The 23,660-nt window shown below is 46.0% G+C and overlaps 1 protein-coding gene across 3 annotated transcripts in view; it reads right to left on the bottom strand.

Annotated features, from left to right (window-relative positions):
- The window catches only part of LOC139233144 (inactive phospholipid phosphatase 7-like), a 219,933-nt gene that overhangs the window by 44,356 nt on the left and 151,917 nt on the right, over positions 1-23,660 (bottom strand). For 2 of the 3 annotated variants that reach the window (XM_070863710.1, XM_070863709.1), the window contains exons 2-12: positions 20,079-20,257; positions 17,381-17,558; positions 15,480-15,576; positions 14,253-14,325; positions 12,644-12,787; positions 10,953-11,203; positions 7,403-7,497; positions 6,223-6,368; positions 4,845-4,932; positions 3,814-3,997; positions 2,067-2,415 (exon numbers count right to left, since the gene is read on the bottom strand). In XM_070863710.1, coding sequence (XP_070719811.1) covers positions 2,067-2,415; positions 3,814-3,997; positions 4,845-4,932; positions 6,223-6,368; positions 7,403-7,497; positions 10,953-11,203; positions 12,644-12,787; positions 14,253-14,325; positions 15,480-15,576; positions 17,381-17,558; positions 20,079-20,196 — 1,723 coding nt within the window. In that variant the 5' untranslated portion in view covers positions 20,197-20,257. Of the gene's footprint in view, positions 1-2,066; positions 2,416-3,813; positions 3,998-4,844; positions 4,933-6,222; positions 6,369-7,402; positions 7,498-10,952; positions 11,204-12,643; positions 12,788-14,252; positions 14,326-15,479; positions 15,577-17,380; positions 17,559-20,078; positions 20,258-23,660 lie in introns of those variants that run through there. The other variant, XM_070863712.1, reaches the window with a different exon arrangement.

The following is a 23,660-nucleotide window of genomic DNA, read 5'->3' as shown; positions in this document are numbered from 1 at the left end:
TGTAATATCTCCAAGTTTGCAGATGACACTAAACTGGGTGGCGGTGTGAGCTGTGAGGAGGATGCTAAAAGGCTGCAGACTGACTTGAACAGGTTAGGTGCATGGCAGATGCAGTATAATGTGGATAAATGTGAGGTTATCCACTTTGGGGGCAAAAACACGAAGACAGATTATCTGAATGGCGGCAGATTAGGAAAGGGGGAGCTGCAACGAGACCTGGGTGTCATGGTTCATCAGTCATTGAAAGTTGGCATGCAGGTACAGCAGGCGGTGAAGAAGGCAAATGGCATGTTGGCCTTCATAGCTAGGGGATTTGACTATAGGAGCAGGGAGGTCTTAATGCAGTTGTACAGGGCCTTGGTAAGGCCTCACCTGGAATAGTGTGTTCAATTTTGCTCTCCTAATCTGAGGAAGGACGTTCTTGCTATTGAGGGAGTGCAGCGAAGGTTCACCAGACTGATTCCCGGGAGGGTGAGACTGACATATGAGGACAGACTGGATCAACTAGGCCTTTATTCACTGGAGTTTAGAAGGATGACAGGGGATCTCATAGAAACTTAGAAGATTCTGACGGGACGGGACAGGTTAGATGCGGGAAGAATGTTCCCGATGATGGGGAAGTCCAGAATCAGGGGACAGTCTTTGGATAAGGGGTAGGCCATTTAGGACTGAGATGAGGAGAAACTTCTTCACTCAGAGAGTTGTTAACCTGTGGAATTCCCTACCGCAGAGAGTTGTTGATGCCAGTTCATTGGATATATTCAAGAGGAAGTTAGATATGGCCCTTACGGCTAAAGGGATCAAGGGGTATGGAGAGAAAGCAGGAAAGGGGTACTGAGGTGAATGATCAGCCATGATCTTATTGAATGGTGGTGCAGGCTCGAGGGGCCGAATGGCCTACTCCTGCACCTATTTTCTATGCTTCTGACTCAGGGGCGAATGTGCTGCCCACTGAGCCATGGTTGACACGTCCTCCACTCCGCTATCTGTGGCACAGCCTTCAGCCTCCATGCGCCATACTCTGTCGGTCTCCCTCTAAACCTCTTCTCCTCGCTGCCACCTTCTCAAGACTGACTGCGCTCTCGCCCCCCACCTCCCCAAATTTCCTGTTCGGGTATCTACTCCCCCTTAGAGTAAAGTGCCTTGGGACACTTCCTTCTGCGAAAGGCACTGTATAAGAAGTAGCTGTAACTCTGGGTGCACATATGAGGTTTGATTGCAGCATGAGCACTTGTCACATAAGATAATCATCCTACAATGGCAGTGTTGAGATTCTTACGAACTTGGGACAAGGAAGTTGAGAGAGATTCATCTGCAATGTTTTTTTCTTTCTGCACGCAAGTCACATACACATTTCTCTAGGCTTTTTCGCTAATAACTGGTTCACTAATTGTGGTAAACGTTATACTTGCATTTAAGCTAAGTGGCCATTTTTGACCCAATAACCCAATCTAATTCTTACAAAAGAAATGCTTGGTGTAAGTGAATGACAAAATGCAGCAAGATTTGATAATTCTGATTAAATATATATGATCACACCATCTTTACTCAACAATTTTGAACACAACATAAGAAACGGGAGCAATAGGCCATTCGGCCTTTCGAGCCTGCTCCGCCATTCAATTAAATCATGGCCGATCTTCCACTTTCTCACCCGATCCCCAAATCCCTTAATTCCTCTAGAGTCCAAAAATCTAGCGGTCTCAGCTTTGAACATACTCAACAACTGAGCATCAGCAGTCCTCTGGGGGAGAAAATTCCAAAGATTCACAACCCTCCGAGTGAAGAAATTCCTCCTCATCTCGGTCTTAAATGGCCAACCCCGTATCCTGAGACTGTGACCCCTGGTTCTAGACTCTCCAGCCTGGGGGAAACAGCCTCTCAGCATCTAACCCTGTCGATCCCCCTCAGAATCTCATATGTTTCAATGAGAACTAACAAGGCTGAAGGAGAAGATTTCCTACAACCAGTCAGTAAAACCATTTGCATTTCATTCAGAGTTATGGCTCCATTCGATATTAAACAAGAAAATCTTTCAAATCCAGTTTCCTGATTGCTATCGGTACCTTTTGGTAAATTCTGTTTGGTCTCAGTGTAGGGTTTCTGCTGGGCAGACAGAGGTATAGAGTCCTTGCTCTCCTTATTTTCAACGTCATCCTTTTTCCGTATGTCAAATTTAAGAGCGTTCTCTATCACTCCCCGTTTTTGATCGAGTTTCTTCAGTTTTTCAGCACAAGCAGCCAGCCGCTCTTCCTGAGCCCGTCGTTCCTCCTCCTCGCGCCTCCGCCTGACTCGTTCCAATGCCTCAGAACGCTCATTGGTGCCAGAACTTGGCCGTTGTCGCCACACTTCGTCCTTCTCGGCGTGAGCATCTGCCCATCTGTTAACCCCTGCCAGTTTTTGGAAGACTCCGGCCTAGAAACAGAAGAGACAAAACTTTTTAAATGTGTCGACAAGGGAAACACAAGAACATAAGAAATAGGAGCAGGAGTAGACCATACAGCCCCTCGAGCCTGCTCCGCCATTTAATACGATCATGGTCTCGGGTCCACTTCCCTGCCTGCTCCCCATAACTCCTTAATCTCTTATCAGTTAAGAAACTGTCTATCTTTGTCTTAAATATATTCAATGTCCCAGCTTCCACAGCTCTCTGAGGCAGCGAATTCCACAGATTTACAACCCTCCGAGAGAAGAAATTCCTCATCTCAGTTTTAAATGGGCAACCCCTTATGCTAAGATTATGCCCCCTAGTTCTAGTCTCCCCTATCAGTGGAAACATCCTCTCTGTATCCACCTTGTTAAGTCCCCTCATAATCTTATACGTTTCGATAAGATCACCTCTCATTCTTCTGAATTCCAATGAGTCGAGGCCCAACCTACTCAACCTTTCCTCATAAATCAACCCCCTCATCCCCGGAACATTTCAGCTGAAGCTCTGGAGCTTCTGTAATCGAGCAGTCCAGTCATTACCCTTGCTCTGTCCAGTCTGAATTCCATTTCCTCCTACCATTCTGCAAACTCAGGCTTCAACAGCGCATGGCAAGCAGGGCCGGAACCCAAACTACCCAAATTTTCCAACCCCACTGTGAGCCTTTCACTGTTCCAAAAACAGTAACCAGCTTCTTTCTAGATTATGCACACAGATAGGAGACATTCTTTCGCAAGAATGCTAAAAAAATAATTGATTCCAGATAATGGTAAAGTCAGGATACAAAGGAGTTCAACATTTGCAAAAGTAATAAAAAAGACAGCCAGAGTTTGTGTCATTCTCAGTCGGTTCTGCAATCTGTTGCCTTCTGGCTAGAGCTCAATCTTCTGCCACTGGTCTTCCCTGGGTGAGCCAACAACATACAACCGGCTTTACTTTATCTTTTCCATCAAGTTCCCTGTATTAAATGCTCTGTAATAAGACTGCTGTGTATATACACATCTGATCATTATGGTGCACATAAAAAACACATTTATGCTAAACCTTTATAAATCACTGGTTAGGCCTCAGCTGGAATACTGTGTCCAATTCTGGGCACCACACTTTAGGAAGGATGTCAAGGCCTTGGAGAGGGTGCAGAGGAGATGTACTAGAATGGTACCATGGATGAGGGACTTCAGTTATGTAGAGAGACTGAAGAAGCTGGAATTGTTCTCCTTAGAGCAGAGAAGGTTCAGGGGAGATTTAATAGAGGTGTTCAAAATTATGAAGGGTTTTGATAGAGTAGATAGGAGAAACTATTTCCATTGGCAGGAGGGTCGGTAACCAGAGGACCTAGATTTAAAATATCAACAAATATAAATCAGTGAAGTAAACTGAAGTACCCTTGTCTCGGCAGTAGATAAACCAGATAGGTTCCACCGTGGCTCAGGATCTTGCAGGCTGTGGCTTGGCTGGCTGGAGGTTAATGAGTTACCCCAAATAGATTCGCCACACAGGGAGGGGTCCATCTTTGTTTCAAGCTTAGCATTTAAAGAGCGCTGGCGTGCCATTTTCATGTCCCTTTCCCTAGAGGGTAGAAAGTATTTGAGTGTTAGCCCATTACTTCATCTCCGCGCACGTACTGCAAATAACAACTCCCAGTTACAACTTATTCCCCCTTGCTCAGCATTGGAGATGGACTAATACATAGACCGGAACAATTTGTATTTGTAGAGGCGTAATCAAAAAACAACAGGCGCCGAGTCAACGGAGATACAAGAAAGGGTGTCAGTGGTGACTTTGTTTGTTCTGGGCTGTTTCAGTGCTGTGGGAAGGGCAGGAATCCAATTGGAGAGATTGAAATGGGGAATTGTGGTGGCGATGGGCACGGATATGGGCGACAACAACATGCTCCAAGACGTCACGAGGAAAGAGAGGTTGAAGATGGGACTATGGTTTGCAAGGTTTATTTTTGTAGGGGGCGACATTGCTGGTAGATTTAAAGGTGCTGTGTAGTGGGAACCGTTTGCATCAACTAGTACGAAGGCCAATTAAGGGAAGTTGGGCAGTTTAATGGGAATGGAGTTGAGGCTGTACATTGGCTATAAGGTGCTTTAAGATATTCCGAAGTCATGAAAAACACTACGTACGTGCAAGTCTTTCCATCAAAAAAGATGAGCAAAGAACATTTTCATTCATTGACTCATGAAATGTTTCAAGAAAAAAATAAGCAAGGTTTCTAGTTGCAATCACTATTCTAGGTAATGTTCTCCCTAATATATATATATTTTTTTGGGAGGTGGGGGGGGGGGGGGAGAAGAGGTTTGTGATCCAAAGTATCGAGCATGCTCAAAATGTCACGGTTGAAAAGCCAGTCCCAGGCTGCGCAGCCTCACAGCTTAGAGGCAACATTGATTCTAGGTATAACACGCACCATTTCTCTTTTCTCTCTCTTGACGTTTCTTCATCTTCGTCGTCACTGAATTTCAGCTTTTCTGAATAATCCACTTCCTCGTGTTCACCTGAATAAAAGAAAAAAAGAGACGGGATCAGGATACCACGTCAGAGAATGGACTTCCAAATTCAAACATCCCCCACAAAACAAAAAAAAGGGGCTTTCTAAAATCTGCCAGAATGATTGCTCTGCTGTACTCCGCCATACGATATCCCATGTACAAAGTGAACTGGTAAAAAGTACAGTAGAGGATGTACGTGAAACACATCCCTGACAAATTCCCCATCAGCTCGCCCACAGAGATCACACAACAACAGCCAGGAATTAAGAAACTACTTTTGAAAAAGTGCCTGGAACAGTTAACCACATCCTGAGAATACAGCAAGGCAGCAGAGGTGTACTTCTCAACTATCTTAATATTTTTACTAGGGCAAAGCTTACCCATGGGCTGGTGAAATAGCAACATATACCATTAGCACTTGGAATACTTTCATTGACTCAAAGCACAAGTCCTATCTTGTTAGAGAATCAGGTTTAAAAAAAAAAAATACCCAAAATGGGTTGTGTTCAGCTGACACAATTAAATTTCTAGCACGTTTGGAACAATCCTCAAATCAGGGCTGCCCAGAAGAAGAAACGTTGCCTTAATAATCCTCGGTCATGTGTCTGAACTGCATCCTGTGGGTCCAGTACAGTCCCGAGCCCTGGTACTGCAGGCCACAAGGCCCAAGCGACTCGGTCCTATCTGCGGTTTTAGTTCTTCTTTGCTGGTTTAACCCATTTGTTGGCCTGGATGTCTGCTGTTAAGACTTGCCCATCAATGAGGTAACAGCATTAAGCCAGAACCCCAAGATCTGCTAGAATCAGCAACTTCAGACGTTTACAAATGAAATGGTATAATCAATTTTAATTCTATTGTAGCCACCCAACCCTCCAGGGACATACCTGCTCGGCACCTCTACAGATTTTCAGACACCTACCCGTCAATGTTCCCCTTTTCATTTTTTTGGGGCATGCGGCCCCTTTAACAGGCTGCGCGAGACCGCGTTTTTTCCTTTTAAAAGCCAATCAAGTCGGCTGCACGGGACCTCCAGAGCGCTGTGCGGCCACACAGCTTAAAGGGAACATTGCTACCATGCACTGCACTGCCGAGCATCCTCTATCAGTAGGAGGATGTTAATTAGAAATATATTGCAAAAACAAAGTCAACTGGGAAATCCAATTATTTCCTGTATCTCAAAGACCACAAACGCATCTCACACATAGTATGGTTAAACCTCGAGGAACATGTGTGATTAGCTTCACTCTGCCCCCCTCCCACCAATAAAGACGTGCTTTCATTGTGTTACAGTCTCACCTGCCCATCCGTCTTCTGTTTCAATGTCCAGCTGATCCAGTTCTTTCAGGTCGTCGGGATTAATGATAGCGGGCCGGTCGCCAGACTCACCCGGTCGCCGCGCAGGCCGTACAGGGCGCGTGGGACGAGGCACTCCCCGGGGATACCTGCGAATAACCACGCTGGGAATTAAAGGGACGGATCATCCACACAGCTGGGACTCGCGCTTCCTATTATCACAGCTGGGAAGGATCAACAGCCCGCGGCATAGAGGGAGCTGCCGTTGGTGAGGCAAAAGTGTAGCAAAGTCGGAGTGCAACCTCCACCCCTCGCCATGCTCCATCAATTTTACACACAATGCTCCTGTGATTGAAACAATGGGACCTTACGTTGCAATCAGAATGCTTTGTGGTTTATCACTATGCAAGTTCAATGCCACAATATATTTGGTATTAATAGAGCACGGTTAAAAAATTGTGAAGTAGCTCAATTTAGTGGTGGCTGCAAATGAACATAGGAACAGGAGTTTGGCCATTCAGCCCCTCGAGCCTGTTCCGCCAGTCAATCAGATCATGGCTGATCTGCGACCTAACTCCATATACCCGACTTGGGCCCATATCCCTTAATACTTTGGTTAACAAAAAGCTATCAATCTCCGATTTAAAATTAACAATTGATCTAGCATCAATTGCCGTTTGTGGAAGAGAGTTCCAAACCTTTTATCACCCTGTGTGTGTAGAAGTGTTTCCTAATTTCACTCCTGAAAGGTCTGGCATTAATTTTTAGACTACGTCCCAACTCATAAAATCCCCAACCAGCGGAAATAGTTTCTATCTATCTACTGAATCTGTTTCCCTTGATATCCCGAAAACTTCGCTAAGATCACCCCATAACCGTCTAAATTCTAGGGAATATAACCCTAATTTGTGTAATCTCTCCTCGTAACTTAACCCTTGAAGTCCGGGTATCATTCTGGTAAACCTACCTTGGAGAGGGCACTCTCTCCAAGGCCAATATATCCTTCCTAAGATGAGGTGGCCAGAACTGCTTAAAGTACTCCAGGTGTGCGCTAACCAGGGTTTTGTATAGCTGCAGAAGAACTACTACGCACTTGTACTTTAGACCTCAAATGATTTAATAAAACCATAGAATCCATAGCATAATTAATATAAATGGCAGTGATTGCAAACATCCTTCTTACCTAATTGGCTCTGGTGGTTGGAAGGGATACTGTAAGGATCCTTGTGGGCCAAGGACTGGAGTCGGCTGAGGTCCCCGTGATTGTGGTGCACACATCTGCAGGAAAAATAAACCATTTTCAATTCCAGACGTCGGCAATGAGGATTTAGACGGAAGCAGCCCTTAAGAATGAGTATCCTCCCACCGGGAGTGAACCCCGCCCTGCCCCCGGATACAAGAGTGAACAAGACCCCCAATGTCAAACCCCATCCTACAAAGAGTAAAAAGGATAACCGCATCTCCCGGCCCACCCCCCCCCCACCGCCCCACAAACTGAGGGCGAAGATATCTCCCCAAATCACAAATTAAGTTGCAAGAGAAAGTTTTTTTTTTAAGTTGCAGCTTGTTTCGTTTGAAAAATAGGCAAATTGAAGCGTCAAGATTCTGAAGGGAACTGAAGGGTTCAAATACCAGAGGGCATTAAGTTAAAGAAGGAGATACTGACAGGTCAGCAGAACTATTCCATTCAAAAGATAAAGAATTGTGGATTAAATCATCAGAAGGCCATGAGTATAACTGGGTTCAAGGTGTAACAGGATAAATTCTGGAAAAAGGGATTGAAGGATATGTTGAGGAGTTGGGATTGAACTGTAAAAAGGAGAGACTTTTTGGACCTAATTGCCTATGCCTATTCCTAAAGATTTTGCATTTTTCTAAACCGTTTCCCAAACACATTTGTAGCTTTCTATCTTACAAAGCAAGTGTTCCTTATTATCTATTCTAACCTTGGAGTGAAATACTAATAAGCATTGGCTGAAAAGACATTGTCTTGAAAACAACACTAGCACAAGCTAGATCCTTTCCCAAGACAGGAACTAAGGATTCTTCACTGGGTTTAGTGGACTACTTAGCATCAATACACTCTAATGTCACGCCAGCTCGCAGAGAGCTATCAACCTTTTCAAACTGCTTCCAAAGTGACTCGACCTGCACCCGTGCTGCTGTTAGCTCAAAATTCTCTGTCCAGGGACGATCCCAGGTTGGAAGGACAAAGAGCTTTAATTGCACCGTTCCATAGTTCTAGTGGAACTAGTCTGAAAATTTTACTCGCCCATTTCGCTTTACTGAAATCCTAGTGAGAGCAATGAAGCAGTTCTGTATCTCAGAAGGTTGTGGGTTTAAGTCCCACTCCTGAGACTTGAGCACAAAAATCTAGGCTGACACTCCAGTGCAGTGCTGAGGGAGTTAAACCGAGACGTTAAACCGAGGCCCTGTCTGCTCTCTCAGGTGGATGTAAAAGATCTCATGGCACTATTTTGAAGAAGAGCAAGGGAGTTATCCCCAGTGCCCTGGGCCAATATTTATCCCTCATCACTAAAACAGATTATCTGGTCATCATCACATTGCTCTTTGTGGGAGCTTGCTGTGTGCGTATTGACTGCCATGTTTCCTACATTACAACAGTGACTACACTCCAAAAAGTACTTCATTGGCTGTAAAGCACTTTAGGTCATCCAGTGGTCATGAAAGGTACTGTAGAAATGCAAGTCTTTCTTTTCTCAAGTTAAAATGCTGCTCACCACACATCAACTGAAGTGATCAGACAACTGGTGAACTCTGCCCTTCGGGACAGTTACACTGTGGATCACTGTTTTTCCTTGGCTATTTTATCATGTTCTCAATTTTTGTTATCCTTAACTGTGGCTAACGTTTTCATCAAGGAACTTTATCTACTCATTCAGCACTGATTAATAGGGAGACACCTCCTCCCTCCCCCCACCTGCAATCAACAATATGTTAGTGTATCAGACTTGGCCATTTGAAGCATGGGAACCTTCCTTATTAATTACTCTCATGGAATTTGGAGCCAGCACAATTGTGTTTCCTTCTATCTTTTTGGCTTCAGTCCACAGTCCCCATTCCCTTGCTTATTTACACGCTGCACCTTTCAAGGTAAAATGGACAAGATAGATGCAATTCATAATAGCTCTGGAAAAGTAGAGCAGATTTTGACTAATCACAGTGCAGATGGATGGCAAGAGATGAATAATTCAACCGGCAAACAGCGCAACATCAATGAAGACGACAAAATTCCACTTTGCACTGCTGCTAATGTTAAAAGTTTTACAGAATTGGCAGCAAGCCCAGAAAAGATAGCAACTGAATTATGTTATTGTTTCCGACAGCAATCCTTCTTGGGTTGAACAGGAATGCCAACTTACAATGGTTTGTTGGCACTTGAGCACGTGGACTTTAATGTTAAACAACCCATAGTATACTGAAGCCTACATCCATACCGTTGTTACCTCTGGACATGACTATTGCAACGCACTCCTGGCTGGCCTCCCACATTGTACCCGACGTATATTAAAGGTGATCCCAAAACTCGCACCAAGTCCCGCTCTCCCATCACCCCTGTGCTCGCTCACCTACACTGGCATCCAATTAAGTAATGCCTCGATTTCAAAATTCCCATCCTTATTTTCAAATCCCTCCATGGCCTTGCCCCTCCCTATCTCTAACTTCCTCCAGGCCCACAACCTTCCGAGATATCTGCGCTCCTCTAATTCTGCCCTCTTGAGCATCCCTGATTATAATTGCTCAACCATTGGTGGCCGTGCCTTCTGCTGCCTAGGCCCCAAGCTCTGGAACTCCCTGCCTAAACCTCTCTTTCCTCCTTCAAGACATTTGTTAAAACCTACCTCTATGACCAAGCTTTGGTCACCGACACTAAATTCTACTTATGCGGCCCGGTGTCAAATACTTTATCTCATAATACTCCTGTGAAGCACCTTGGGATGTTTCACTACGTTAAAGGCGCAATATAAGTAAGTTGTTGTTGTATGACTGTCCTTATTCTCTGAATGCAGTTCATTCATCCGCCTACAAAATTAACAGGCCATCCTCCCCATAGGAAAACCCTTTGGGACACCACTGCTTTATGAGGGTTCACAGAAGCTATATTGATCATATGTTCTTTCTCCATCCTGACTGAATACATTGACCTTGTTCAGCGAGCAAAAGATCACCTTTTCTGTTGAAAGATGACGAAAGCAGAGAGACAGGCTGTATATATAGGTCAGAGAAGAACTTTCCCAGACTATTTTATCCCTTATTGGCCCTGGGGCTTTTCTCCGTGTCCCAGGAGATTATATGGCTGCAGGGGGAGAGATAAGAAGTGTCTGGTCATGATGCTCAGGCCATCATGAGTGTCTGGGGGGGGGGGGGGGGGAGGCCTATGGACTAGCTGGTCTTTTTCCTGCCCGTCATTTTAGTATGTTCGGAATATTTATACATATTAAAAATCCTGTCCACAAATCTTACTTCTTGTTTTGGTCACACTTTTCTGTCAACAATTACCAGAGTAAATTACTATGTCAACATTTGCCATTCAATTTTGCTATGTCAACGGTCACAATTTAACTGCAGGCTTTGGTCACTAGGTGGCACTGTAAAGCAGGTTTCTGATATTTTTCTCCCAACTCCATAGCAATCTTGTAAATAAATAAACATAATGCAGCAATGTCATGGGCAACACCACAGGCAATTTACTGGTTCTGCAATCAACTTACAAATGTCGGCAGCATGTCGCGGTAGGTGGATGGGAATTGGTGAGAGCCAGCCTGCAGCGGTATGCCTGGTCCTCTCCTCAACGGAGTAGCGGGACGCAGTGAAGGCTCCTTCGGCTCGCTGGTCGACGCTGGTGCTTGCACTGGATCTTCTTGTGCGCCTGAGTTTTTGGCTTCCACCTCCGGCGGGGACACAGTCGACGTTGCCATGGGGTTCAGATTCCGCCCACCACCCTCCCTCCAAATGGCTACATCTGCAAAAGGAGAACAGAACTAAACAGAACCGGTGCAGCTCAATTCCAGAATGTGACCGATTGGTAAGCAGATGTTATTAAAATAAAAATGTCTCCCGAGTCCCCAAACCGGGCAGAGCAAATCAGGCACGCTCCAGCAATTAGTCTGAAGTCCCAGGACAAACTTGATGGACCAGTTAACTTAGACTGGCCCTTATCTAAATGTGTGTGATCCATCATCTCTTGCCTTTACTGGCAGGCATTCCACGAAAGAGGAATCTCTGGCAAGACCCTGACAAGATTATTTTGGATTTATATTTAAAATCTGAGAAGCATCAATCTCAATGTGATTAGATTTCTTTGACAACCTTTCCGGAGCGATTTAAAATGGTTAATTATAGCTGCCTGCTCCTATAATTCTACGACTGATTTTGAACTGAATAATAAATCATGCGTCACGAGTAAACATTTCTCACTTACACACCAGCGGCTAAATTCAGCGCTAACGGCAGGTAGTTTCATACTCGCACATGAGGCGAGCGACAAAGGCGTCCAGCATCAACCACTTTCATTCAGAATTATTTTAAAACAGCTGGACCCATGTTCCTGTTGAAGTGATCGGATTTATTAGTTCTGGGAAGAACGAGAAAAATAAACCACATCATTTCAAGCAGGGAACAACAGGGCTACTTGTTTGGGTCTGTGCAAAATGGGCAGCTTTCAAAATCGACACGGGTTTAAAGTAAAGTTGATAGAGGGGTTTCAATGTCCCCGCTAATTATTTTTCCCCGGCGCGTGGCCCAATCATATTTCCGCACATGTGCGTTTTTTTTCCATTTAAAAAGATGATGAGGGGCCTGCGCAGGACCTCCAGATAGCTGCACAGCCACACAGCTTAACAGGAGCATTGAACATAAGAAATAGGAGGAGTCGGCCATTTTGCCCCTCGAGCCTGCTCCACTATTCAATAAGATCATGGCTGATCTGATCGTGGCCTCAGTTCCACTTCCCCGGCCGCTCTCCATAATCCTCGACTCCCTTATTGTTCAAAAATCTGTCTATCTCCACCTTAAATATATTCAATGACCCAGCATTTTCAGGTTTCAGGTTTTTTTTTGGGGGGGGGGGGGGCAGGGGGTGGTGGTCAGGTTTAAGCTCCTTTTAGATACTTCTCTTACCATTTCAGAATTTAAAAATCAGCTTCATCACTGACACTAGATTAAGAAAGGAGAAGTGAAACCCTGCCCTGAAGGCACGTGACTTTTAGTAAACAAAACTGCTGTGCCATCATGTCGCCTGTTCTACTTTAGAAACTGAAAGCAGTATTCTTCTTCTTCCCTGCGGAATCTGACACGCATTTCTCACTTTTAACAAGCTCTCGAGGCAGGCCATGAAACGCTCCCAGTAAATGTCTCCACCCCGGCCGAAGTTTCAGCTCTTGCATTTGTCTGTGTGCCTTACTTTGTGGGCGGAGGCTTGGTCCTGGCCCATATGACTGATCTGTGGTGTCCTTTTCTTTTCCAGCCTTCTCCTGGTCTCCAGCTGCTTTCAGTGTTGGAAATTCCTCGTGAGAGAATGGTAACTGCTTGGTTAATCCCCTTCCGCCTAAAGCAAACAACGACGAGACATGTAACTCACAAATCGGACCCCAGGTGCATTTAAGGCATCACATGTCCCAGGATCAGTGCATGCTTTCCAGGGGTGTACAGTCACTGCTGAACAGAGCTGAGCAGGGTTGACCACCAATGGTCATAGAATTGGGGGAGAGGTTCCAGGGGAGGGCCGAGGTGGCTGAAGGCTCTATCAGCAAAGATGGTGAAGGTGAGAGTAAGAGGACCAAAGGGAATGGAAGGGAAGACAAGGATGGAGCAGGCTATGGAGATAGGGTGGGGTGAAGCCTTGCAGGAATTTGAGGATGACATTTTTACAATTAACGCGCATGGGTCAGAGAGCCAGGCATGCCAGTGAGACAGGTTGATAGGCAAAGGAGATTTGGGGGAGGTGTAAATCGTAATCCCCAAAAACGGGTGACGTTAATTTTTAAAATTTCAAACCCGACCACAACCTGTCCACCTCCAGGTTTCATGGGATAGGGGACAGTCAACCAACCCACTCCCAGGAGGCGGTCTGGCGATTTAAATATTATGAGGCCTCATACTTAACCCGCTTTATAAATTTAACCCCAGCCGGCCGGGTTTCCCAGGTCTCAGGAAACCCAGCAGCTCAAGAGAGGCGTGGAGAGCTTTGTGAAAAGAATTGTGTCCCTTACAGCACTGTTTGTGGGCCAGGAGGAGCACGAGTGCCTCCCCTTCACCCCCCTGGGATCGGGCAGTTTCCCCCCCCACCCACCCCCCCACCGCGAACAGGCTCCTTACCTGCACCCAAGGTCCCCACCTGACTGGAAGCCAAACCTATCAATCAGGTGGACTTCCGGGCCGGGATCCTGCTTTAATAAAAGTCTCATGCTGTGGAACCAAAACTCCACAGCATGCAGGGAAACCCAGACTGCCGGGTTTCCCGACCGAAACCCGGTCCCTGTCAGTATCGGGGCCTTGGTACGGGACAGGAAGCAGGCAGGTGAGCTTTGGACCAGCTGGGAGCTTACGGAGCGTTAGCAGTCCATTGTGCCTTAAGAAGGGACCAGTTCCCCTTCAGTGCCTTCCACTGGAATCCCGTTTCCCAACTCTTTTCTCAAACCCTTTCATATTTTGCAGGCTCGGTATTCTACAGCAAGCACAAAGTAAGAGCATTGTCCCTATGTTGATGAAAGGATTAGGAGCGGACGACGTGATGCTATATTAGAAGTTTTGTCTGCATAAATTGAATGTTATAAATGATGGACATTAGCCCTAGGAGCACTGGTTTGGGCGTTTAGTCTATGTGAATTGTCTGCTACCATTACAAGTGGATTATATTTGGGGGTGAGGTGGGGATTGATCATGTCCCTGAGGCTTGTGTGCACAATAAAATTAAAACAGTTAATGCTCATGAAAGCACACAGCTCATCAATGTTGCAAGACAATCCATTTTGATCCGATCTATAATGTCACCGAAAGGACAATGAACTCACCACCCCCTGGTCCTGCTGGCTTTGCCTTCAGTTGTGCCCATGACTTTACTCCACCTTGTGCTGAATTTGTGTTCTGTCAATTATAGGAAGGAAAAAAAAAACATTACATTTCAGGCAACAAATAGTGTGATACACCCAACTATCAGATATAGCAGGGCTTAGCTCTGAATCACGACCATGCACCATCACTGACGTGATTCTTTTTATATTGACATTCCAGGTGGAATAACGCTGCATGGAACTAGCTGCAACACTTTTATTGCTAATATTTATTGTGTATTGTAGCAATTTTCTTTTATATTTGTTCATGGGATGTGGGCATCGCTGGCAAGGCCAGCATTTATCGGCCATCTCGAATTGCCCTTGAGAAAGTGGTGGTGAGCCGCTGCCTTGAACCGCTGCAGTCCGTGTGGTGAAGGTGCTCCCACAGTGCTGTTGGGGAGGGTGTTTCAGGATTGTGACCCAGCGACGATGAAGGAACGGCCGATATATTTCCAAAACATGATGGTGTGTGACTTGGAGGGGAACTTGGAGAGGTTATTGTGGGACACCTGCTGCCCTTGTCCTTCTAGGTGATGGAGGTCACGAGTTTGGGAGGTGCTGGTACATACTGCAGCCATGGTGCACTGGTGGTGGAGGGAGTGAATGTTTAAGGTGGTGGATGAGGTGCCGATCAAGTGGACTACTTTGAGCTGAATGGTGTTGAGCTTCTTGAGTGTTGTTGGAGCTGCACTCATCCAGGCAAATGGAGAGTATTCCATCACACCACTGACTTGTGCCTTGTAGATAGTGGAAAGGCTTTGGGGAGTCAGGTGGTGAGACACTCGCCACAAATACCCAGCCTCTGACCCGCTCTTGTTGCCACAGTATTTATGTGGCTGGTCCAGTTAAATTTCTGGTCAATGGTGACTCCTAGGATGTTGATGGTGGGGGATTCGCCGATGGTAATGCCATAGAATGTCATGGGGAAGTGGTTAGACCCTCGCTTGTTGGAGACACTTGGCACTTGTGTGGTGCGAATGTTATTTGCTCAGTTTTCATTCCTTGCATCAATTTTTCATCAAATAGGTTACACGCAGTTCAACTCATGCATTAATCCACCATTTTGCCTTAATTAAGAGGGGAGAAACCATCTTGATCTGACCAGCATTTCTGTTTCACACAGTGCGGTGACCGTTCTCTCTCCCCCTCGCCGCCGAAAGGTGTGCCAAAGGTTCGATGTCTTACCTCGTGGACTGGTGCCGGTTTTGGCACACTGGAGACAGACGTCTGTGAAGCCGGCTGCGATGGCGACTCCGGCTGCTGTACTGTTGATACAACGGTACTGCAAAAACACAATGGCGGCACGGTTAGCAACCCCACCAGACCAGGCTCCCGCAGAACGCTTCGCAAGTCAGAACAATGGAACTAAACAATACTCCCCACTCAAAATCCCAGATGTAACAGAACGCAGAAATGGATTATTCTTGAAGGTTGGGCAAGTCAGAAAGACTTGGATTTATATAGCGCCTGTCACGACCACCGGACGTCTCAAAGCGCTTTACAGCCACTGAAGTGCTTTTGGAGTGCAGTCACTGTTGCAATGTGGGAACCGCGGCAGCCAATTTGCACACAAGCAAGCTCCCACAAACAGCAATGTGATAATGACCAGATAATCTGTTTTTTGTTATATTGATTGAGGGATAAATATTGACCAGGACACCGGGGATAACTCTTCGGAATAGTGCCGTGGGATTTTTGACATCCACCTTAGCGAGCAGACAGGGCCTCGATTTAATGTCTCATCCAAAAGACGGCACCTCCGACAGTGCAGCAGTCCCTCTACACTGCACTGGGAGTGTCAGCCTAGATTTATGTGCTCAAGTCCCTGGAGTGGAACTTGAACGCACAACCTTCTGACTCAGAAGCGAGGGTGCTACCCACTGAGCCACGGCTGACACTGGAGGATGGTCAGGATCGGACTCCTGCCCAATGGAATGACCGTGCAATTTTCCCGACCCACTTTCCTGGGCTAAGGCTCAATAATTATGTAGAGCGGGCACCCTCAGCACTGTGACTAAGCCAGCCACTGCTGTCCAAGGAAATGCGGCAGTTCGGCAGAGGCTCAAGGAGCAGAAAGATTTAAAGAGAGCAAAAAAAAACCCTTGAAAGATGTTTTAAGCCTTTGACAAAAAGGCTCTGAATGAAGTGAGCCCTTCAGTAGCTGGCGGGGCTGAAGAGGGTGCCAAGACTTGGCCTGCTCCTTCCAACACATGAAACATGGGAGCTTGATATGGCTATCCCAGGGGTACACCATTCCCCGCCCGTACCCTGGCGCTGCCAATGGCAGCAGCCATCCGACACATTGGGCAGGTTACTTTGCCCTGCCTTCCCAATGCCATTTACCAATGCCATTAATCAAGGGCGTCACCTCACTTGCCTGCTGGGGCCGGGGGGGGGGGGGGGGGCGGAATGGGAGAGACTCCTGGCCGTGATGGCAGAGACAGGAATGCTGCAATACATAACACAAGAATTAGATTAGGAGCAGGAGTCAGCCATATAGCCCTTTGAGCCCGCTCCGCCATTCAAGGGCCCACAAATTATGACCTCTCTGGGTGTGTACGATGTGCGCACGCACCCAAGAGGCCTCACAAATGCCGGTTCTTGGCACGCAATGCGCATGCAATCAGTCAAAATGACTTTTGACAAGCACACGCATCCCCGGGATTCGCAGACGGAGATTTGGACTATTTGCCCAACTCTTACCCAGCGAATGTCCTTCAAACTCTTAAGCCTGGTAAATGCAGACATATAGTCTACTTTTACGAGCTTAAGAGTTTTAAAGCATAGAAAAAATAAATGTTATTACTTATTTTTATATTAAAAACCCTGTCTATGAAGATAAGTTACAAATTTTTTGTTAATTCACCAAAAATAAATTTTTCTCTGAAACATTCCCCTAGAGTCCAAATATCTATGTAGTAGTACTCCCCTCCCCAATATTGGGCAGTATAGAAGAGAACCCAGCCCAGGGTCCTCTGTGTGAGCTGAGCACGCAGCAGCCAGTTCTGTAGAAAAGTTTCCCCTCCCGCCCAGGGACTTAAAATCGAAGACAACTCAAAATCAAATCAGTGCCGAAAAAATCTCACTTCTTTTGGTCCTGCTGCTCTTGTTTGCTTGCCCATCCTGTTCCGTCTTTTGGTACGATGATCACGTTGGGGTCGTTTCCTTTGTTTTCGGCCTTTAAGCTGGGAAGGTTTGCGGGCGGCGGCATGCGCCGGGCAGCAGCCACTTTGCCAAGACTCTGCAAGCCATGTCGGGGGACAACTGAAAACAGATTAGAGGAAGATCAGGAGTGCGCTGTAGGAACACAGGATGGCACGCACCAACCGGCACTCAATACAAGCAAAGAAAAAAATCTGACAAGGAAACGCAGCGACGAATGATCCAGGCAGCAAATATATATGAACATAAGAAATAGGAGCAGGAGAAACAATAGAGGCGCCATAGAGGTGGGGTGGCAGGACTGTCGCATGTGCAAAGATAAACCCGGCAACTATAGGCCAGTCAGTTCAACCTCGGTAGTGGGGAAGCTTTTAGAAACGATAATCTGGGACAAAATTAACAGTCATTTGGACAAGTATGAATTAGTTAAGGAAAGCCAATACAGATGGATTGGTTAAGGAAAGCCAGCACAGACAGCAGCAGCATGGATACAAAATTGGCTAAGTGACAAGAAAACAGCAAGTAGTGATGAACGGTTGTTTTTCGGACTGGAGAAAGGTATACAGGTGTTCCCCAGAGGGCGGTACTAGGACCAGTGCTTTTTTTAAATATATAAATAACTTGGACTTGGGTGTACAGGGCACAATTTCAAAATTTGCAGACGACGCAAATCTTGGAAGCATAGTGAACAACGAGGAGGACAGTGATAGACATCATGACATAGGCTGGTGGAATGGACAGATACGTGGCAAATGAAATTTAACGCAGAAAAGTGTGATGTGATACATTTTGGTAGGAAGAACGAGGAGAGACAATATAAACTAAAGGGTACAATCCTTAAGGGGGTGCATGAACAGAGAGACCTGGGGGTGTATGTGCACAAATCGTTGAAGGTGTCAGGGCAGGTTGAGGAAGCAATTGGAAAAAGCATATGGGATCCTGGGCTTCATAAATAGAGGCATAGAGTACAAAAGCAAGGAAGTTATGAAGAACCTTTATAAAACACTGGTTCGGCCTCAACTGGAGTATTGTATCTAATTCTGGGCACCGCACTTTAGGAAGGATGTGAAGGCCTTAATGATTCAGAAATGATTTACAACAATGGTTCCAGGGACGAGGGACTTCAGTTACGTGGATAGACTGGAGAAGCTGGGGTTGTTCTCCTTAGAGTAGAGAAGGTTGAGAGGAGATTTGATAGAGGTGTTCAAAATCATGAGGGGTCTGGACGGAGTAGATAGAGAGAAACTGTTCCTATTGGCGGAAGGGTCAAGAACCAGAGGACACAGATTTAAGGTGATTGGCAGAAGAACCAAAGGGTACATGAGGAAAAACTTTTTTACGCAGCAAGTGGTTAGGATCTGGAATGCACTGCCTGAAAGAGCAGTGGAGGCAGATTCAATCGTGGCTTTCAAATGGGAATTGGGTATGTACCTGAAGGAAAAAAATTTGCGGGGCTATGGGGAAAGGGTTCTTGCAGAGCCGGCACGGGCTCAACGGGCTGAATGGCCTCCTTCTGTGCTGTAGCCGTTCTATGATTCTAACCCCCTTCCAATTACACTACAACTGCAGCATTGGCACATAGCAAATCTCCTTCATGACGATACTGTAGTTGCTGTGCGAGTACAGCCTTATACCACACCCCGCAGAGAAGGCAATCAGGGAGGACCCGTCTTATATTGAGTACAAGGTATCAGTTTAATTTATTATAGCTCAAACCACAGGCACAAAAATCATACTCCTTAATAAGAGGTATAAATTAGAAACAAAATTGTACATTTTAACAGCTAAATGAAAGACGCACGATGCAGATGTGGTGTGGAAATGTTAAAATGGTGGTTGAGCTGCTACAGCTGCAAGGTCATCAGAGATGCCAAATCTGTACAAGCGAGATACGAGAAAAACATTACAGGACTCGATGGGTCAAAGGAGCTAATAATACGCAACAGCTTCTCCCCCGCCTCAGGAAAGGCTTGTTTGCTCGTTAATATCTCCAATGTGTATTCAGTTCAACTCCTGTAAAGTCTGTCACTTTGATAACACTGCTACAGATTCAGTGTGTACTGTGTGGTGGTTCTGCACTGTTGTCCCTGGGAAAAAAAACTTGCTTGCATTATACAGAATCAGAGAGAGAGAGAGAATCAGAGAAAGAATGAGAGAGAGAGAGAGAGAGAGAGAGAGAGACAGAGACGGAAAGAAGGGAGGAAGGAAAGAAGGAGGAAGGAAAGAAGGAGGAAGGAAAGAAGGAGGAAGGAAAGGAGGTGGAAGGAAAGGAGGTGGAAAGAAAGGAGGAGGAAAGAAAGGAGGAGGAAAGAAGGAAAGATGGAAGGAAAGAAAGAGGGAGGGGAGGGGGGCCGAGGGGAGACAGACAGGGGAGCCAAGAATCAGACTATATGTGTACACACGACAAATGAAGACAGGATCAGCCTGGGCAATGATGCTTCTGATGTTGGACAAGGTGTTAAGAGACCGACAGTCACCCACAGAACCATGTCCCAGCATGCCTCGTCACGAACAAAAAACTAAACTGGGAATCGGAAAAAGACCGGGATCCGCCCACAATTAGTGGAAACCACAAGCCCCAGTAAAGCCTGTTTCTGGCTAAATCTCGTCATTATTACTTACCTCCTGAATGTTTCTGGGTTTCTAATGACTTTCCCTTGTATTTATCGAACAGACTGAGAGAGGAGTACTTCGATTTTCCATCCTTCCCCTTGGTAGTTTGCCCCAAACGATCTGACATTGCGCTGGAATGTCATCGAGTACGGTGGTTGTGTTCAGCAGCGCTGAGAACGTGCCGCTCACTGGAGGGGGTGGGGGGAGAACAAAGATTCTGGTTACAACTTCAATCAGGGAACTTCCCAAACTATACACAGTAAACACAGTTCCAAAGGAGATAGGATCAGCATCCAATACAACACAAGGGCTCCAGGAGTAGCACAGACACACAAGAACATAAGAATTAGGAGCAGGACCAGGCTATACTGGCCCCTCAATCCTGCTCCGCCATTCAATAAGATCATGGCTGATCTTTGACCTCAACTCCACTTTCCCACCCAATCCCCATGTCCCTTGATTCCCCTAAAAATCTATCTCAGCCTTGAATATACTCAACGATTCAGCATCCACAGCCCTCCGGTGTAGAGAATTCCAAAGATTCACAACCCCACACCACTGGCATGACACAATAATTCTTCACGGTGAAGTCCATGCCTGGACTACAGATGGTTACAGCGCTGGACCTGATAACTGCTGCGGGTTAGAACGGATCGCACCAAACTGCGAAACAATGTGGCCGCGGGGCTCCGACTGCCCTTCAAAGCACAGGCGGCAGAATATTCCCCAGACTTTATATAGTTCGCTTTCTTTTCCTTCTGCAATGGACTCACAGATTCAGCTGCTCCTCTGTGAGTTTTGTGGTTATCTCCCAGCCAAAGTAAATATAGAGGGATATTGGATTACTCTTCCCGAACAGCGGCGAGGAATTACACAAAGGGAAAGCAAACCAGTCAGCAGACTAAGGGAACCTTTGGGATACAGCAACCTTTCACTGCCCACAGGCACAGACTATCATTTAAATGAAATAAACCAGAGATCCCCAGCTCAAGCCTGCATTTCAATATAAATGGAGCCACCCTAGGTTAGGGGAAGCAGAGAGAAGTATTTGAGTAAAACTATGTCCCTCTTCCCCCCACACTGCCAATAAATTACATTGATGCAACTTGGGAACCCCCCCATTGCACATCTTGACCCGTCTGGAACTGTTGCAGAGAGCAAACCAGGAAGTAAAATGTAGATTATAACTGACTTTTTATAAATTTTACAGAGCATGAAATAAAGATGGGAACACACACAAAAGAATTGAGGGAGAAGCTGAAATATCATAAATATACTTTTTAAAATAAAAATTACTATATTAAAAGCCATGCAATGCTTTTCATATTAATTGATTTGAATTGATTGCCGGCTCCGGGGAGATCCACAGTGCAACCTCTGGAGAAGCATAGAATCACTTACAGCGACTTCTGAAGTTCTGTGTTTATCTGTGCGTGTGCGGACTCCAGAAGCTGCTGTCAGTTTCAGAGGTGCCAAGAGATCTGGTCATTTGTGGGTTGGGACTAGAAAATAATCATGGAAACGAATATCCTTTAGAGAAGGCAAACTGCCATCCTACCCGGGGTCTGGCATGCATGTGACTCCAGTCCTACACCACATGGTCACACGACCATTAGGACAACTAAGGATGAGCAAATGAATGTTGTCCACATCACAAGTATCAAGAAGACAGGGTCTCCACGATTGACCAGGGCCGATTGCTATCCACTGAACTTTGTTGTTGGGTGAACAGGAGCAGGCATGGCTGTGAAGCTACCCAACCTTTGGATTGAATAGCCCACTGTCACGGAGGCTGGACACTTGGGCAAGGTACCAGAAGGTGGCTGTGGAACCATACCCCAAGCTTCAGGAGAGGAAGGAGAAATGGAGTGGGAAAGTAAAATGAACCACGTTAGAGACTGGGTCTGGAATCAAGTGACATTACACTTAGACTGAGAGGGAGACCCAGTGTCTTGCTTCCCAGGCAGCAGTCTGTAACGCTGCATCTCCATCACGGGACCCTTCTTGTATTATCAAGAGTTAAAAACATTAGAATTAGGAGCAGGAGTGGGTCATAAAGCCCCTCGAGCCTGCTCTGCCATTCAATAAGATCACGGTTGATCTTCTACCTCAACTCCACATTCCTGCCCGATCCCCATATCCCTCGTTTCCCTTGGAGAGTCCAAAAATCTACCGATCTCAACCATGAATATACTCAACGGCTGAGCATCCACAGCTCTTTGAGGTAGAGAATTCCAAAGATTCACCACCCTCTCCTCATCTCAGTCTTAAACGGCCGAACTTCTTATCCTGAGACTGTGCCCCCTAGTTCCAGACACTGCAGCCAGGGGAAACAGCCTCTCAGCATCCACCTTGTCAATCCCCCTCAAATTTTTATACGTTTCAATATATTACTACAGTAAATCACTCTCTGAAGTTCACAGTAATTAATGTTTCTCAAATGATTTCTCAAACTAGTCTGCAGCAGCTTAATCCATGACAAACAGTATTAAAGCAACATATACTCCAGAATATACTCTAGTATTTGTGTAAAGTCTATAATGCATTCTGAGTGTTATGAGCACTAACCAGGCAGCTAGATACAAAGTTTTTAATGTTTCCTAGAGTTCCAGCACCCTGCTACCTCACTCCATGTCATGGGAAGTAAGCTGGCCTGATCATAAGACCAGCTCCTTGACTGCCGAGTCGTTGAGTATATTCAAGGCTGAGAGAGATACATTTCTGGACTCTAGGGGAATTAAAGAATACGGGATGGGGCGGGAATGTGGAGTTGAGGTCGAAGATCAGCCGTGATCTTATTGAACGGCACAGCAGGCTCGAGGGGCCGTATGGGTTACTCCTGCTTCTAATTCTCATGTTCTTATGCATGGTAAACAGATATAGGCCAACAGTAGGAGCCTTGCCTGGAATATACACGCATTCCCCTTACACTCACTTGCAGCACAGTAAATTCTGCTCAGAACATCTCATTTTTATACACAAGTCCAAGTGGCTTCTCATTAAACTATGGCTTAAGCAACTTCACTCCCATTCAAACATCTAACAGAGGATTCTAGGCTCTGACAGAAGAACTGTCTTGCAGACAGCTGGAATTTGCTTCTTAGTCCCTCCCGTTGCCACCGTTACAGCTGAGCTGATACTGTCCTGGAAAATTCCCCACACAAACTATACACCTTTGTACAGCACTACCTGTGGGCAGGGAGGAGTTTCACCAAAAAGGTCAAGACAATGCCCCACTTTGAAAGTCAGCAATTTAAGGGGCGATAGGCTGGGGAGATGGTGAATGCGAGGGGGTGGTGGCAGCATGCTTCATGATGCAACAGAACTTCAAGAAGTAAGCTGGCTTGGGAGGAGAGACAGCAAGCATTCAACAGTAAGAAATATTGCACATCCAGAGAAGCCATAGCTCAGTGGGCAGCACTCTCGCCTGAGTCAGAAGGTTGTGGGTTCAAGTCCCACTCCAGAGACTTGAACACAAAAATCTAGGCTAACATTCCCAGTGCAGTGCTGAAGGAGGTGCTGTCTTTCGGATGAGACATTAAACCGAAGCCCCGTCTGCCCTCTCAGGTTGATGTAAAAAGTCCTATGATG

Source organism: Pristiophorus japonicus, chromosome 20 (assembly GCF_044704955.1).
Source record: "Pristiophorus japonicus isolate sPriJap1 chromosome 20, sPriJap1.hap1, whole genome shotgun sequence".
In the NCBI taxonomy this organism is placed as follows: domain Eukaryota; kingdom Metazoa; phylum Chordata; class Chondrichthyes; family Pristiophoridae; genus Pristiophorus; species Pristiophorus japonicus.
The sequence above is the reverse complement of the archived record's forward strand: the minus strand, read 5'-3'. Positions and strand labels throughout refer to the sequence as shown.